This window comes from Lethenteron reissneri, chromosome 37 (assembly GCF_015708825.2).
Source record: "Lethenteron reissneri isolate LAM-NWPU_2019-01 chromosome 37, ASM1570882v1, whole genome shotgun sequence".
NCBI lineage: Eukaryota > Metazoa > Chordata > Hyperoartia > Petromyzontiformes > Petromyzontidae > Lethenteron > Lethenteron reissneri.
The window spans coordinates 2,242,523-2,258,674 of NC_083815.1; the positions used below are offsets into that span (position 1 = coordinate 2,242,523).

The window sequence follows — 16,152 nt, forward strand, 5'->3', positions numbered from 1 at the left end:
CATCAACTCACAACACTTGAGAATCAGGGGCATCGTAAAACCCGAATTGAAAACCAGGATCTCGATGATGCCGGCTCAGCGGATCACATGGTACGCCACCACATTCCGTGGCGGTGACGTGGGCCTCGCCGTAGCACGTTTCATCTGCTTTCTGCAGAGGTATTCACGGTTTTAACCCAGCGGCCGCCCTGATTACCACTGCAGGTGTACGAATCGTAAACAAAAAGAATACACGCGTCGTCTGATGAACAAGTTAGACCGTTAAGAGATTTCCGTCACGTCATTCCAAAGAGTAGGCCATTGTACTTGCCAGCATCAAGGTCCAAATTTAAAAATGACCTGCAAATCACTGAATTGGGATTGCACATCAGGGCAATCGTCACCCCCCCCGCCACTGCCAAAACGTGACAGCAACGTTATAAAGTCATGAGAATCTACGAGGCTTTCCTGGCTACACAAACATAACATTGCCTGTACCATCCCTGCCACCACAACGCCCCAACGCTCGCCCACCGCTTGCCCATCGCTCGCCCAACGCTGCCGGGACGTACGTGTTGAAGGACGCCTGCGCTGTGCGGCCCCACTCGGCGCCGCTCGACGTGTGCTGCATGGTGGAGAACTGCGACGCGGTGCTCTGCGCCGGGCTCGGCGGCCGAACCTGCTCCTGCTGCTGCTGCTGCTGCTGCACCTGCCGCACCTGCGTGGTGCGTGTCGTTGTGCTTGCGGTGGCGCTCGATCCGAATCCGCTGCGGCTCTCTTCGGCCGCCTGATCGGCTCCGGTGTAATCCAACTGGTCGTAGCTCGGCGCGGTGGTCGGGCGTCTCAGAGGCATCGCCTGCTGCACCTGCACCAGCTGCGGAGGCGGCAGCTGCGGCTGCTGCTGTTGCTGCTGCTGCTGTTGGTAGCTCCGTGACATGGTGCTGCTTTGCTGATGATGGTGCTGGTGGTGGTGCTGCTGCTGCTGACCCATGTTGGGCATGGTCTTGAAATACTGCGGTTGCGGTTGCTGGGGCACCACATACTCCTCGTAGTAACCGCCGCCGCCACCGCCGGCCATCGAGTAGTGGCCGAGCGTCGTGATGCCGTTCGCAGGCAGCGCCGGCGTGGGCGTTACCACCCGCGACATGGTCGCCTGCCGACGGTTCATCGACTGGAGCCCGCTGGCGCTCTGCGACCCGTACACGCTTTGCCGCTCGAGGACCACCCTGGGGGCTGGCAGCGGCTGCTCGCCGGGGCTCACGTCGAGGCGCAGGGACGGCGGGCCGGGCAGCCGGACATCCTCGTACACTAGCGGGCGCGCCACCGACAGCGTGCGCCGCCCGTAGCTCGAGTAGCCGTCCACGGCCGACGAAGCGGTGCCGGGCCGCCGGTAAGTGTCGCCACCGTTCTCCGCCCGCCGCATGCCGTCGCCTGCGCCCGCCGTGCGAGGACGGGAGATCTGGGGTGGGCGGAGACGGAGGGGAACACGAGCGGTGGTGGGTTAGGACCTACGGCGGGAAAGATTGGTTGAGGCCGATTGGGGTGGCTCACGTTTGTAACCGACCGCTGTGGTTTAGCCGTTGAGCTTAAAATGCCGAGGTCACCCGGTTTGAATCTCCCGGAGCGACGGATGGAACGACGAGGCAACTTTTTTAAATCCTTCTGCCTCTGCCCACCTGCACCACAGTTAGTCCATGGGCACGTTGAGCGTAGCAAGATCAAGTGTGGGATCTCTTCTAAGATGTCTGGCCAACGTGGAAGAGTAGTGGAGGCTCTTCCAACAGCAGCGGTTCGAGTAAACGATCGCTGGGGTTGCAACTTCACAATTTACCTTTTAATAATAGTGTGACCACACCACACCAAGTAGGACTCATCTTGCACCGAATTGACCGTGATGGGGAAGGTGGAAGTCAGCTCCAAATATAATAATCCATTGGTAATTACCATGGCCAGGGATTGAACCTAAGGTGGGCCAGGGTCACAGTAGCAGTGTTCTTGCTGTAGCCGATACATCACGACACTACTCGGCACATGACACATCGCAACACACACTCGGCACATGAACACTGGAACAACAACACGCATGCGTGGCGGCGCATGTGCTGGCTTGTCTCCATCTGCTGCTGACCAGCCTAAAGCGATTCTCAAGGCTTTGTAAAACTCCCCACCCCCGCCCCTGCACAGTGGCATGTTAGTGACGAGAACACGGGACTCATCGGAGCAGTAGCGCTGAAACCGCCAAACATCCTGCTTTATTAATAAGTGATTACATTTGGAATTTGCGCCACTGTCGTGGTGCTAGGCTATCGTGAAGGCGCTACGTTTTGCAGGCGAGTGTAAGTCTCTTCCAGCGGGGGGGGGGGGGGGTATAGATATGTGTGTCTAAGAGTAGTCTCTTCCAGGGGGAGGGAGGGTATAGATATGTGTGTCTAAGAGTAGTCTCTTCCAGGGGGGGGTATAGATATGTGTATCTAAGAGTAGTCTCTTCCAGGGGGGGGGGGGTGTAGATATGTGTGTCTAAGAGTAGTCTCTTCCAGGGGGGGGTATAGATATGTGTATCTAAGGGTAGTCTCTTCCGGGGGGGGGGGGGGGTGTAGATATGTGTATCTAAGAGTAGTCTCTTCCAGGGGGGGGGTGTAGATATGTGTCTAAGAGTAGTCTCTTCCAGGGGGGGGGGTATAGATATGTGTGTCTCAGTGTAGTCTCTTCCGGGGGGGGGGGGGGGGTATAGATATGTGCGTCTAAGAGTAGTCTCTTCCAGGGGGGGGTATAGATATTTGTGTCTAAGAGTAGTCTCTTCCAGCGGGGAGGTGTAGCTGTGTGCTTTGACCCAAATCAAGTAATTTGCGATTGATGGCCAAAAAAAATGTGATCGTGGTGCCGAAACAACACGTGGCCCTGCTCGTATACAAATAACGTCGTGGGATCTCCCAGCGTCCAACGTGAAGCAGACGACGGGGCACACGCAGCTATGTTCATACACCCCACAGTATTAAACAGGGCAGCCGCCGCTGGGGCTCCAACTGAAAGTCTCCACCAACAAAATAAGCGGTAAAATCAGGCCGCCGCTCGGCCACGTCACCGCCGGCACAGTCCCTGGCGGTCTCAGAAAGTGTCCCAGTGTGTCCGCCAAAGCATTTGCGAAAATCTGGATGTTCTCCTCGGTTTAGTATATTCTCGCCTCGTTCCTTGACTCACAATACGGGCAAAGGGTGGGCCTTCTACATAAGTAGAACTGCAGTTGGAGTGGTGGGGGGGCACCATTAGAGACTACCAGTAGGGCCACTCACCCTGATCAGGAGGCTAGTGGTGCAGTGGGCGTGGCAATGTAAAAGTGGGCGGTGCCAACAGAGAGGGGCGTTGCTTCCAGCGCTCACCACATGTCCCGGTTGATGCTGGTTAGTTTGTTTAAAACACTGGCGGTGGTGGTAGTGGTACATACACCACCTCTACGATACGCTCGTTAGGCAGCAGTCGGGCTTGTCTCTCTCTCTCTGAACCTCCCACCTCCCGCCCTGCCCAGGTGTTGGCTCTGCTCCCAACCTCGAGCAGCATAAGGCTGAACACGTGGCCCCCTCCCTCTAACCCTCCCCTCCCCCACCTATTCATCTTAAGTTACAGCTCGTCTAGAAATGCACGGAAGTGCCAACTACAGTTCTTCTTCCGCTCCTATGAAAGCGTTAATTGATGAAGACGAGGACAGAGAGCCGCGAGGGCGCCAGATTGTAATCGCAACGCAGCGCACAGAGCTGCAGACACACTCCAAAACCGAGCGAAGTTGCTCTGGATATAAAGTCAAAACTTCCGCAGATTTCCAATCGCCCTTTGGGTACAAATGTACTACAAACACGACCTCGGCCACACCCTTCAATTGCTTGTGCACTCCTCTACAGTTGATGCAGAAGTGTTGCTGGATGAACTGTCAGTCATGCTGTGATCAACCAACCAGTAATTACAATCTAGCTGCCGCCTGATGATGCCGGTTGTAATTACTGGTGAAACGTCGTACTCAGATTGTAAATGTTGTGGATTTGCTCTCCAACACACCGGTGTGCTGTACTAGTAACGAATTAGCATGTTCTGTTTACGTGACAAACCTTACTAGTTGGCTGTGGCGGGTGGTGGCGGGTTTAACAACACATTTATATTTATGCGATCTAACCCAAAAAACCTGTATTATGAACAACAAAGGTTATTTGCTGCGGCGCTATTTTCTGACGACTTAAGTCTACACTTAAACATTTGAATACAAGCTAAAACATGTTTACATTTCCATAACGGGGAGTACTGCTTTGCATGTGCGTAAGTTGAACTTCTCAGTGCCAGTTCCATTCTCATTACTGCCTGTATCATCAAGTCTTTTTTCAACCTTTTTCTGCGATTACCGAATTAAATTTGGCCTGAGGTGGCCTGTGGCATGGGAAACTGTTGCAGCTGCATCGCTCCTTGGAACAGACGGAGACAACGCCAAAGTATACAGCGGCGTGACAGTCGACTGATTGTGTGACGGGACAGCTGGTAATGAACCCACCGAACATAATTTGATTTGCCGGCTACGGCTAACACTGGTGGCGAGTGACCTATGACCCGGTTTCGGGCTGCCTCCCTTACCAACCTGCGCCGACCAGCATGGTGAAGTATAACCAAACAACCTCCACAAACGACGCGTCACGAGGAGAACTTCATTCAGCGGGGGACCGACAAATCGGCTGTAAACACAACTACCTCTTCGGTGATAATGATGATGGCACAACATCGACTGTTTAATAAGCTCAACATCCACACTCCAACGCTTCCCCCACCTCCACGGTTGGCGTCATCATCATTAATTATTTATAGCGCCGCCTCCTATGCAATCCATCTCGAGGCCTCGGAACAAAGCGGTTATCTGAGATAATAATAAAGTGGTTATTTGAGATAACGAGATAATTGGGATGCTGCCTTGGTATGGTCTCTTGGTGTGGCAGTTGGGCGGTTTTCTCAGTTCTTAAATCCCCTTACCTCTGCGAATCACCATTATGAAGGGGTACAACGCCGTTATGCGATCAGCAGGTCGCTTGGGGTGAGGTACAGTGTGGGTAAGTCCCACCTCTTCCAAGGCATCTGGCCAGCATGGAAGAGTAGGCCAAGCGGAGACCCTTCCGCCCACAGTGGCGTGAGAGTGCGAGCAATGGCCTCTGCTTGCACAGTTTTAACAACAGGATCGCTCGGTAAGAAAGTTGCCTGTAGATCCAAAAGCAACGTGACCTGGCCACATCCTTGCTCACCTTGGTGTCGAAGATGTATCCCTGGGACCTGGACGAGTAGTTCCGTGTCGGGGTCTGCGCGAAGGACATGGATGCGCTCGCCTGCGACAGAGTCCCTCCTCCGTTCATCGTCTGAGCGAAGAATTTCTCGGGCTGGCTGGCGGTTCGCTGGAGCCGTTGCGCCCTCGACTCTGCGGAACACACTGCGCGTGGGGTTTGCTCGATCGGACGTTCACGATGGCACCTTTTGGAACTTGGCACTCACAGTCGGGGCTTAGTTTTAGCCAGGTCTGTTCGGGGTTGGCGGCCCAGACAAAGTTAATCCTCGCCCAGCACACCACATCGAGTATAGCTCTCACCATGGCTTAGGCTACTAGTCACGTGCCACCTGCTCCAGACTACCAGCGGCCCAGAAAGTATTCAGTGAGAGACAGTGCTGCTGCCCTCAATCCGTAGTCCTATCTCTAATCTTGACGTTTATTTTTGTTGCTATGCATAGCTACGGCACGGTGATTTTTGATGCCAGAACTTTTGAAACTTTCCCCACAAATGAATTCCAAATATTTTATGAGTGTCGCATCAAGAGACAGAGTGTCCACTCTAAACTGCCACGGGCCGCAGAAGGAGATGTCACGGAACTATTTCCGAGATCCCTTCAAGAGACTTCTTATCCACGCAGTTGAGGCAGAGCGATTTCCCACATGCCCTGTGGCTGAATGCCTCCCTGTTCGGCCATACATCACCACGTTAGCCGTGGCCGGAAATCGACCTCGGTTATCAGGGTTCATAGCACATTGCGAAAACCACCGCTCCGCAAGGATCCTAGTGTAGTAGTAATAATGACAGTGAATGTGACTGTTGGTATGGTTATAGGAGAGGTGTGCAGAATCATAGGACTCATTTTACAGGAGGGTACTGCTTTGAGAATTTTTTTACAATCACTCCCGAAGCTTGATGATAGTCATTGCTTGTGTATGAAGCCAAAGTGGCCGGTTGAGCGCCCGCTCCATCGGAGGGGAATACGCCTCGTGCGATCCACACGTGCACAGGTTACTATCGACTCGGCGTACAGGCTGTTGGTAAATGTATTTTGTTTAACCGGGTAAGGGCTCAGAGACGGAGGATAAGTCTCATCTGCAAGAGTGATTCGGGTCACCAACATGAGAAAATGAAAACAAATGAAAATAACGTTCACCCATGAAGCTAATAGAAGTCTGCGCAAAAACAACGTGAAAAATCGAAAATGTAGCACAAAGACAAATCGATGTGAAATTCTACATTCTCTATAACGTCGTTGGCTTGGGTAGATCAGGTTTACATTGATCATAGCACGATTATAATAATGTTACACAAACATACAGGTATGGAGTGTGTTGAACTAATATGTAAAGAGACTTCGATACATGACGTCAAATGCAACTGCAGGTGAAGTTATCGTGAAGAATTGACAGCGTTCAGCTGTTCATGAGCAGTGACCAACACACGTTGACAACCTGCATCTCCATCCACACGTTGTCAAATGGACGCAAAGCAGTGTGAGCGCGTGTGTCTCCGAGCGTTAGTGCGCGTGTCAGAGGGCGTCTTTGTCTCAGAGTTACGTGTCTATAAGTGTGCATGTGCGTCCCAGAACGAGTGCGTCTCTGAGTCTGTCCTGCGAGAGACTGTTGGTGTGTGTGTTTCAGGATGTGTGTAAGTGTGTCTGTGCGAGTGAGTCCGTGTGTCTGAGTGCTAGTTCGTGTGTAAGTGTGTCTGTGCGAGTGAGTCCACGTGTATTGTGGGGAACTGCAGCGTTTAACGCGCTGCGCGTGGATCCCGGCGACCCGAGTCCGATTCCCACTAAGCAGTGGTGAACACTTAAACCGATCGTGGGTCTCTCCCCTAGGTCGACTCGGCCTCAAATGGGTACCCGGTGCGGTGTGCAGTTAAACATCGCCACTGGGGAGACAAAGGCGGCCAGGCGTGGTGCTGGCCACCCACGCCGCCGTGGCCTGCACAGGGTGCTGCTCGCTCACAGCACCTTGGCCCAACAGTCTCCTACGACTGTCTGGGGGGGGAGATCTTTGTGTTTGTGTGTGAGCGCGTGCGTGTATACGCACGCGCTAAAGTCTCACGCGCGCGTCTGCTTTTAATGACCCCATCGACTCATCGATGGCTCTTTAGCATGATCATCAAAAAAATGTTGTGGTTAAAGTTGAATCGACGCTTCAATTTGTTCGAGCCACCGGCCCACCGTCGACGCTACGAAGTGTCGAGGCGCTCGACAAAAGGTCGCATCGGTTTGTCCCCAGCCGACAGGGGCAGACGACGCACAAGCGCCGAGACAACAATGACCCAACACCGTACGGATGGCTGCTCGCCTCCTCCTCGCCGCGCCCACAGAGGCCCCCACCGCCGGAGCACGGGTGGGTAGTAATAATGATGATGATAAAACCTTCCGGCCCCCCCGCGGGCTTTTAATCCGTTCCGCGACTTAATTTCACCGAGACTGCTGGCCCATCTGTATGTTTGCTTGCACGTTGAACTTCTTTCGCACCGTACGCAGCCAACCGCGCCCCTCGCTAGTGCGAGGGAAGGACACAACACTCGACACTTTGTGACACAAAATGTCACAAAGTGACACTAACACACAAAGTGTCACAAAGTGTCACTTTGTGTCTAGTGTTGTTGGCCCATGGGCCAGAACAGACTTTGTGACCACCTCCAGCACAAGTAGTAGTATTACCAGTTTGAATTGTTCGAGAACTCCACTCACTCATAATAGAGTTTTTTTTGGGTTAGATCGTGTAACTATATGAATGTGTCGTTAAAACCGTCACCACCCGACACAGCCAACTAGTAAGGGTTGTCACGTAAACAGAACGTGCCAATTCGTCATTAGTACAGAACTAGTGTATTCTGTAGTAGTGTAGTATATAGTGTAGTGTATAGTGTACTAGTACAGCACTAACCGATGTGTTGGAGAGCCAAGCCACGACATTTACAATCTGAGTACGACCCAACTCACTGCAAATGGATACCCACATGCTTCTTTGTTGTTGACCGCATAAAAACATTGCAGGCGGTACCGACACACGAGGCAGCTCTGGGCTGTGCTCATGGACGATAGGAAGAGACTTTTTTTTTTGGATTAACTTCATTTTACATCTTTTAAACTTCGAGCGAAAAGATATGATATGGAGACGGGAACTAAGGGACGTGGGAAGGATGATGGAACAGTGGCGGTGACGTCAACACGGCACTTGTGCCAGGCTATGTGCACTTTAAAGCCACGTGAAGTGTCAAACGCCCGCCGGCAGGAGGATACGGGGCAGACCCAGGTGTCATGGGTTGATTGACTGAGATGACTGGCCGATGCACCATCTGTAAATCACCTAGTCATCAAGCAAGACGGTGATGACAGGAATTGTTTTTTTTTCAAGTGTTACCAATTTACTCCGATAATGAGCCAAGAATGTCTGTGTGTCCCGCACATGACGTCACTCCACAAATGACCAGCCCCCCTCATGATTAATCATGAACAGGTTACGTCCTCCACATGGACCCCCCCCCCCACCCTCATTAATAATCATGAGCAGGTGACATAACTCCACATCAAACAGCCCCTCTCATAAATAATCATGAACAGGTGACGTCCTCCAAATGGACACCCCCCGCCATTAATAATAATTAGCAGCTGACGTCACTCCACTACAAAGGCAGAACCCTCACGTCACGCGATCTCCGTGACGTTATTGAGACATCGAAGTAAAAAGGACGACGTGACGAACAACGGATTATAACCTTAAAATGAATTAAGTCTGTGTCACCGCGGCCTTACAAATTGCACACGAATGGATGCAATGGACATCACGTCGCGGTCTGCTTTTCGTTTGCAAGTTTCAGATTTACTGCAATTCACCCGTCCTTGGATGGGCAAAAGGCTAGTCTTGTTTAGGTTTAGTAAGATTCGAATTACAGCTGATGTTTGGTTCACCCAGATGCATTTCATGAGTCCCTTGAGTCACTTGGGGCTCGAAGCGTAGCTTCGTTTGCTTCTATGCCGAGTGCCAAGTCTGCTTCATTGCGTACTACCCATGGCCACGTGAGGACGACCGCGTCCGAGCGATATTTGTCAGTCGCACCGAACATCTTAGCTGCCAGAGTGCACAAGTTATGACCCCCCTTCTACACCTCCAAAGAGCACGGTCGGCTACGTACAGTGCGAAAGAAGTTCAACATACATAGACTGAGTCCAACGCCCTAAGATGGCTGACATCAGTGGCGAGTGATATATGAACTGTCCTGGGCCTCACCACTTCACCAACCCCCAATGACTAGCGTGGTGAAGTATGGTCAAACAACCCCTACAACTGACACTGCGTGGAGGAGGCCATCGTCTGGCAGTGGATGGACAAAAAGCTGTAAATTACTGATCTTTATTTTTGTTAAATAATATAAATCATTAGCTGCGAGTCAAAAAGCCTCCATTTGCCGACATGACTTAGAGAAACCTTCATCAGTACGTGAATTGATCGAGGGCTGCACGTTAAGGTAATGTTATGACACACAGGTGAGTTTAGGTGCGTGAACATGCCTATGTGGAATTTATGTGCGGGGCGACCAAGCTTGTTTTAGTGCACATTGCAGGGACACGGTTGCGCTACTTTATGAGACCACAGCAGAGCTACTCCTCGATCCAGGACAGCCTCACTAAAATCCCAAGACTCTTTTTCATTTGTCTTGTCATGAGGGTCCTGCATTGGGGTGTTCGGCCAATTCCATTCCATGAACGATGTGTTTGGTTTCGTGCGGGAGGGAACTGGAGCGCACGGCGCGATGATCCGTCGGATAAACGGCGCTCCACACGGATGGGATGCAGGAATCCATTGCTGTACTGCCATCATCTCCTGGCCACACCACAGCAGGATGCGCATATAATCCGAAAACCCTTCATGCCATGACGGGTAAGGTTGCAGCCGCGAACCTGCTCACATCTCAGTCACATATTCACTTTAAGATGTTTTTTTGTTCATGTTTTTGTTTTTTGTTTGTTGCGGTTGCACCCGATTTAAGATACCGAATGGCTCACAGGGCTATACCTAGTAAATTAACTGAACTTGAACATCACGCGCCTACCGCGTCCACGCTGGACCAGGCGTATTAGAGGTGGAAGTACCCCCACTTTATCCCACCGCACGCCGCCTGTACCCATGTAAACTGCTATTCTGTATTCATCTGTGAACACACATTGCGTTCTATGGAACGTGTGCAATGAGGCGAGGGGAGGACCGAGTCGAGGGACTGATCGGCCGCGTGTGTTGAGTCGCGTTTTATACCTAGATCACTGTGGCTAAGCCTGCATGTAATCTACTTTGATATCACTTTGTCAACACTTGAGCATTGTTCTTGAAGCCTGCTGTCTTTTGCTTTGGTCGGGAAATGTATGTCCGTCTGTGCTTCCACGTCCGTTCGTCGAGTGCCCACGAAAGCCACAAAACTCCCAAGCCAAAAGCCACGAGACTCACCACACAGCTCACCAACAACAAAGCTAAACTTGCCACTCAGCTCACGCCAATACTAAACTCGCCACACAACTCACTAACACCAGTGATAAACTCGCTAGACAACTCACTACACCAGTGACAAACTCGCCACACAACTCACTAGCACCAGTAATATACTCGCCACACAACTCACTAACACCAGTGATAAACTCGCTACACAACTCACTACACCAGTGATAAACTCGCCACACAACTCACTAACACCAGTGATAAACTCGCTACACAACTCACTACACGAGTGATAAACTCGCTACACAACTCACTACACGAGTGATAAACTCGCTACACAACTTAACACCAGTGATAAACTCGCCACACAACTCACTACACCAGTGATAAACTCGCTACACAACTCACTAACACCAGTGATAAACTCGCTACACAACTCACTACACCAGTGACAAACTCGCCACACAACTCACTAACACCAGTGATAAACTCGCTACACAACTCACTACACGAGTGATAAACTCGCTACACAACTCACTAACACCAGTGATAAACTCGCTACACAACTCACTACACCAGTGACAAACTCGCCACACAACTCACTAGCACCAGTGATAAACTCACCACACAACTCACTAACACCAGTGATAAACTCAGCTCAGCTGCATACAGTTCATCTACAACAACGACAGGATTTGTGGACAGGTGTGACGACGCCCTACTTTAAATAGCGAGTTTTATTAATGTGAACTTTGAACTCGCTGTTGTTAGCAGCGTGATTAGTGAGTGTGTGCGTTAGAACGCACTGTAAGTCTGTGGATCTCCAAATACTGTAAGTGCATGGGTCTCTGTGTAATTTCATTGAGTCTCTGTGAGTCATTGGGTATCTATGTAAGCCAAGGGTTATCTGAGTCATTTGGGTTTCTGCCAGTCTATGACTATCGGTGTAAGTCAATGGGTCTCTGTGTAAGTCGAAGGTTCTCTGCGGAAGTCTATGGGTTTCTACTTGAGTCCTGGAGTCTGCATAAGCCAACAGATATCTACACGAGTCGATGGGTCTCTTCGAATGTGTATGCGAACTTAAACCGAATATCTGAACTGAAACTGCATCTCTGTTGTGCGTCCATGGCATTTCTGCGCAAGTGCACATTTGAGGCCCGCGCGAGTCTCCGTACGGAATCTCCGGACGAGTCCGTGGGGCTCTGCGAGTGTGCGCTCGAATGGCCCGAACCCTGACGTCAAGAAGAGGGACGCGCCGAACGGCTCGACCCTCTTTGCCACCCCCGACCGATCTCTCGTTGCCGGCATGTAAAACAAAAAAGAGAAATAGAGGGGCACACGCACTGTTCTTGAGGCTCGCCACGGTGTTGTAGCCCCGGCTCCTCTCCATCATCATGGACACCTGCTGGTGCACGCGGTCGCTCTGGCCCCGCGAGCCCCCCATGCTGCGCTCCAGCTCCCGCTCGGGCGGCAGGGCCAGCGTGCTGGTGTGCAGCTCTCCCATGGAGGGCGTCACCGTGCGCAGGTAGCCCTCCGACATGCTGCTAGTGCTGAGCATCACTGTCACTGGAGAGGGAGGAAGGGAAGGAGGGCATCACCGTCATCGTCAACATCGTCATCAACATCATCTTCATCGACGTGATCGTCTGATTTGGCTACGTACGGTGCGAAAGAAGTTCAACGTACGTCACCACCCACGTTGTTATGACCGAGAGAGGGAGTAAGCAACGAAGCCACAAACTCCGAGACCAAGACCATCATCGCCGCAGCATCATCATCACCGCATTACTACTATAATGAGCCAAGAATATCTGTTTGTGTGTAACGCGCGTGACGTCACTCCACATGCCGCACCCCCCGTCATTAATATTCATGAGTGGGTCGATTTTTACATGCGCAGAAGATCGAGCGAAAACAATTTTTTCTCGCAAATTCGCTTTAAGTTTGACGTTTCTTTATTGAAAGTGAATCTAATAATTATACGCAGCAACAAAGCGGATTTGGTGTCTTTATTTCTTCAGCCCTTGAGACAAAAGGCAAGTCTAATGTATGCCTCTACATTATAGTAAAATAGACATTTCTCGTTGATGTTCCAGATATTGTATCGAATTCAATTTATTTCAACCCCAGCGACCGAAAGCAGAAGAGAATAAAGTATCAGAGCAGTGAATTTAAACAAATTAAAGGTCAGTTTATATACAGTGCTACAGTGGCATGCAGTGAAGTGTTTGATGACATGCTTTTGTGCAAGATTCACTGCCATTAAATTTACACGAGATACAATTATACGCTGCACAATTGTTTCGTAAATATTACAGCTTCCGTCCTCGGACGGGCAAAGAAGCTAGTCAAGAATAGAAAGATGGAATCGACCAACTTTGAGCCACAATCATTATTATCATCGTAATCACCTACCATGATCGCAACATCAATGGCTATCATCACCATGTATGTATGTTGAACTTCTTTCGTACCGTACGTAGCCAACTAAACAACCATCCAATTTCGATTTAAAGCTTTCGTGACTGCAGGGATTCATCTTCTTGGTTCTTTCGGTAAAGTCACGTAGAAGGGAAGTAATAAAATAATAAAAATAAAACCATCCAATTGTGAGACACGGCCGTCAATCAAATGGAGAAAAATGTCGACTTAGAAACCAACCACGAGCATCACCATTATCACCGCCGCCGCTACCACATCAGAACCTCCGATTATCACGGCTGGCGATGTACGGTGCGAGATACATTCAGCGTGCGTACAAAAGTCCAACGTTGAAACACGACACCGACACACCAACATCGCCACCATCGCCATCAACAGGAGATGGTAAACAAAACAAACCGACTGCGAAATCCGACACCACCACCACGGCCACATCACCATCAAGGACAAATAGAACAACCGAGCAACCGCCGCACCACGCGAAGCTGCTTGTGTGCGTGACCAGTACACGAGTTACTTGTCGCTTGAGTGGAGGGAGAGATCGTTTTAAAGTCTCGTAAATGAGTGTACGAAACTTGAGTTGCATCGGTGTTGTCACTGATGAAAAAGTAAAGACGATGATATCCGTGATATTGCTGAAGTACGCCGCTGATAATGGTGGTGGTGGTATTATTGATGCAGACAGCGATAGTGTTATTGATATATGATTGAATTGGTGGTGTCACTAATAAAAGTATACTGTAGACGATGATGATATCGATGTAATTATCCGAGAGAACCATTGACGCTGACATTGATGGAGATGATGACTACGACATTGATGAAGATGGTAACCACGACACTGATAGAGATGATGACTACGGCATCGATGAAGATGATGACCACAACATTGATGGAGGTGATGACTACGACATTGATGAAGTAGGTAACCACAACATTGATGGAGGTGATGACTACGACATTGATGAAGATGGTAACCACGACACTGATAGAGATGATGACCACTGGCATCGATGAAGATGATGACCACAACATTGATGGAGGTGATGACTACGACATTGATGAAGTAGGTAACCACAACATTGATGGAGGTGATGACTACGACAAAGATGAAGATGGTAACCACGACACTGATAGAGATGATGACCACTGGCATCGATGAAGATGATGACCACAACATTGAAGGAGGTGATGACCACTGGCATCGATGAAGATGATGACCACGACACTGATAGAGATGATGACTACGACAAAGATGAAGATAGTAACCACGACACTGATAGAGATGATGACCACTGGCATCGATGAAGATGATGACCACAACATTGATGGAGGTGATGACTACGACATCGATGAAGATGGTAACCACGACACTGATAGAGATGATGACTACGGCATCGATGAAGATGATGACCACGACACTGATAGAGATGATGACCACGACATTGATAGAGATGATGACTACAGCATCGATGAAGATGATGACCACGGCACTGATAGACGTGATGACCAACGACACGTAGAACAATATTCACACGATACTAGTCTCATCATCATTATTACTTTTGCCGCAGTCGCTCCCGTCCGCGCCGTGTGCGCCGCTGCTGCCGCTCGGAGTAACGACGACGACGCTGGAAGGAGTCGCTTTGGAGCAGAGACGACGGAGCGACTCGCTGGGGAGACAGGGGAAGAGCGCGACTGGGAGTGGCGGCCGTGTGTGGTGGTGGTGCGCGTGGGTGGCAGCGGTTGTGGAGGGTGCGGGGAGGGGGTCAGGAATCCGAGGCAGCTTATAGGGTCAGGGTGGGGTGGGTTCGGCTGTAGGTGGGAACGCTGCTGCACAGTGCCTCAGGTGTGGTGTGGGCACGCCCCATGTGCGGATGATGATGATGGTGGTGTAGGTAGGATCCTGTGTCCTGGGACGTGGCTGAGCTGAGAGTGAATGAGTGCAGGTGAGAGTCCACGCCTCGCTCTCCGCAAACTCTGACGCATCGATGGGCGAGATAATTTTATTCTTAAATACCCTCGACTTGCAATCGATATGGTATGTTCGGACACTTTATGAGTAATTCCGGCTGTGTTTTTTTTTGGGTCCCAAGCCGCGCTCTTGTGCCTGCAGCAGAGAGTGTACGCGCGTAGCCCATGTGTCAATCCACTGCTGCATGAGGGCCTCCCCATGGTTTGCGGGTTGCCAGGGGGTGGATGACCTGACCTCCCGCAGCTTCGGTGCGTCGTGGTTGGCGAAGGAGAACGGGGGGAGGGGAGGAATGCAGAACAAGATGATCTTACGACCTCGGTTTCCGAAATTGCGCTGTGTAGCCCTTCGACTCTTCTCTGGAAACTGAACGTGGAGCGCAAAGTCGGACATCATGCCGAACAGCACGCGGGTTCAACTCGAAAAACGCATCTGAGAACAATGGATTTTGCCACACCGCCCTCTCGTGGCCACAATCCGTGCTACGAGCGTGTCTCTTTGCCGTCGGTGGTCACCCACCTTCCTAGCACTGTCGCCTGAATTCGTTCTTAAACTCTTCCTTTAACCTCTTGAGATGTGACAAGGTCATAGGCGCAGCCACACGGCCTATTATACCTCGTGAAACGTGTTTCCGTAGCTCAGCCCCGGAGTGGCTGGAAGCAGAGTTAGACTGATGACTTTAATATAAGTTGTCTTGTGGTTGTTGTTGTTGTTTGACTTGCAATCCCACTGGGATTTTTGCACACAGTGTTAGTGTACGGTGCTTTTTCTGCAATATTTTTGCTGTCTTTTCTTGGATTTTCTGTTTGCACATAGTCACTTTGAGATGTTTTCTTGTTCATGTTTTAGTTTTTTTGTTTGTTGCGGTTGCACACGATTCTAGAGCCGAATGGCTCACAGGGCTATACCTAATCAATGAACTTGAGCTCGGGGCAAGGCTCACGGAGCCATGGGTGGCGCAGCGAGACGAGGGCAGCCGACGGGGAATTTATTTGGAGGGAGATTAGCATCAGCCGAGGCC

General features: G+C 50.7%; 1 protein-coding gene across 1 annotated transcript in view; it reads right to left on the minus strand.

Moving 5' to 3' along the window:
- The window catches only part of LOC133351510 (plakophilin-1-like), a 38,791-nt gene extending 23,868 nt beyond the window's left edge, over positions 1-14,923 (minus strand). Inside the window, exons 1-4 of the mRNA XM_061566774.1 lie at positions 14,723-14,923; positions 12,062-12,277; positions 5,247-5,416; positions 552-1,438 (exon numbers count right to left, since the gene is read on the minus strand). Of these exons, the coding sequence (XP_061422758.1) occupies positions 552-1,438; positions 5,247-5,416; positions 12,062-12,277; position 14,723 (1,274 nt within the window). The 5' untranslated portion in view covers positions 14,724-14,923. The remainder of the gene's footprint in view (positions 1-551; positions 1,439-5,246; positions 5,417-12,061; positions 12,278-14,722) is intronic.
- Positions 14,924-16,152: the final 1,229 nt, after the last annotated feature.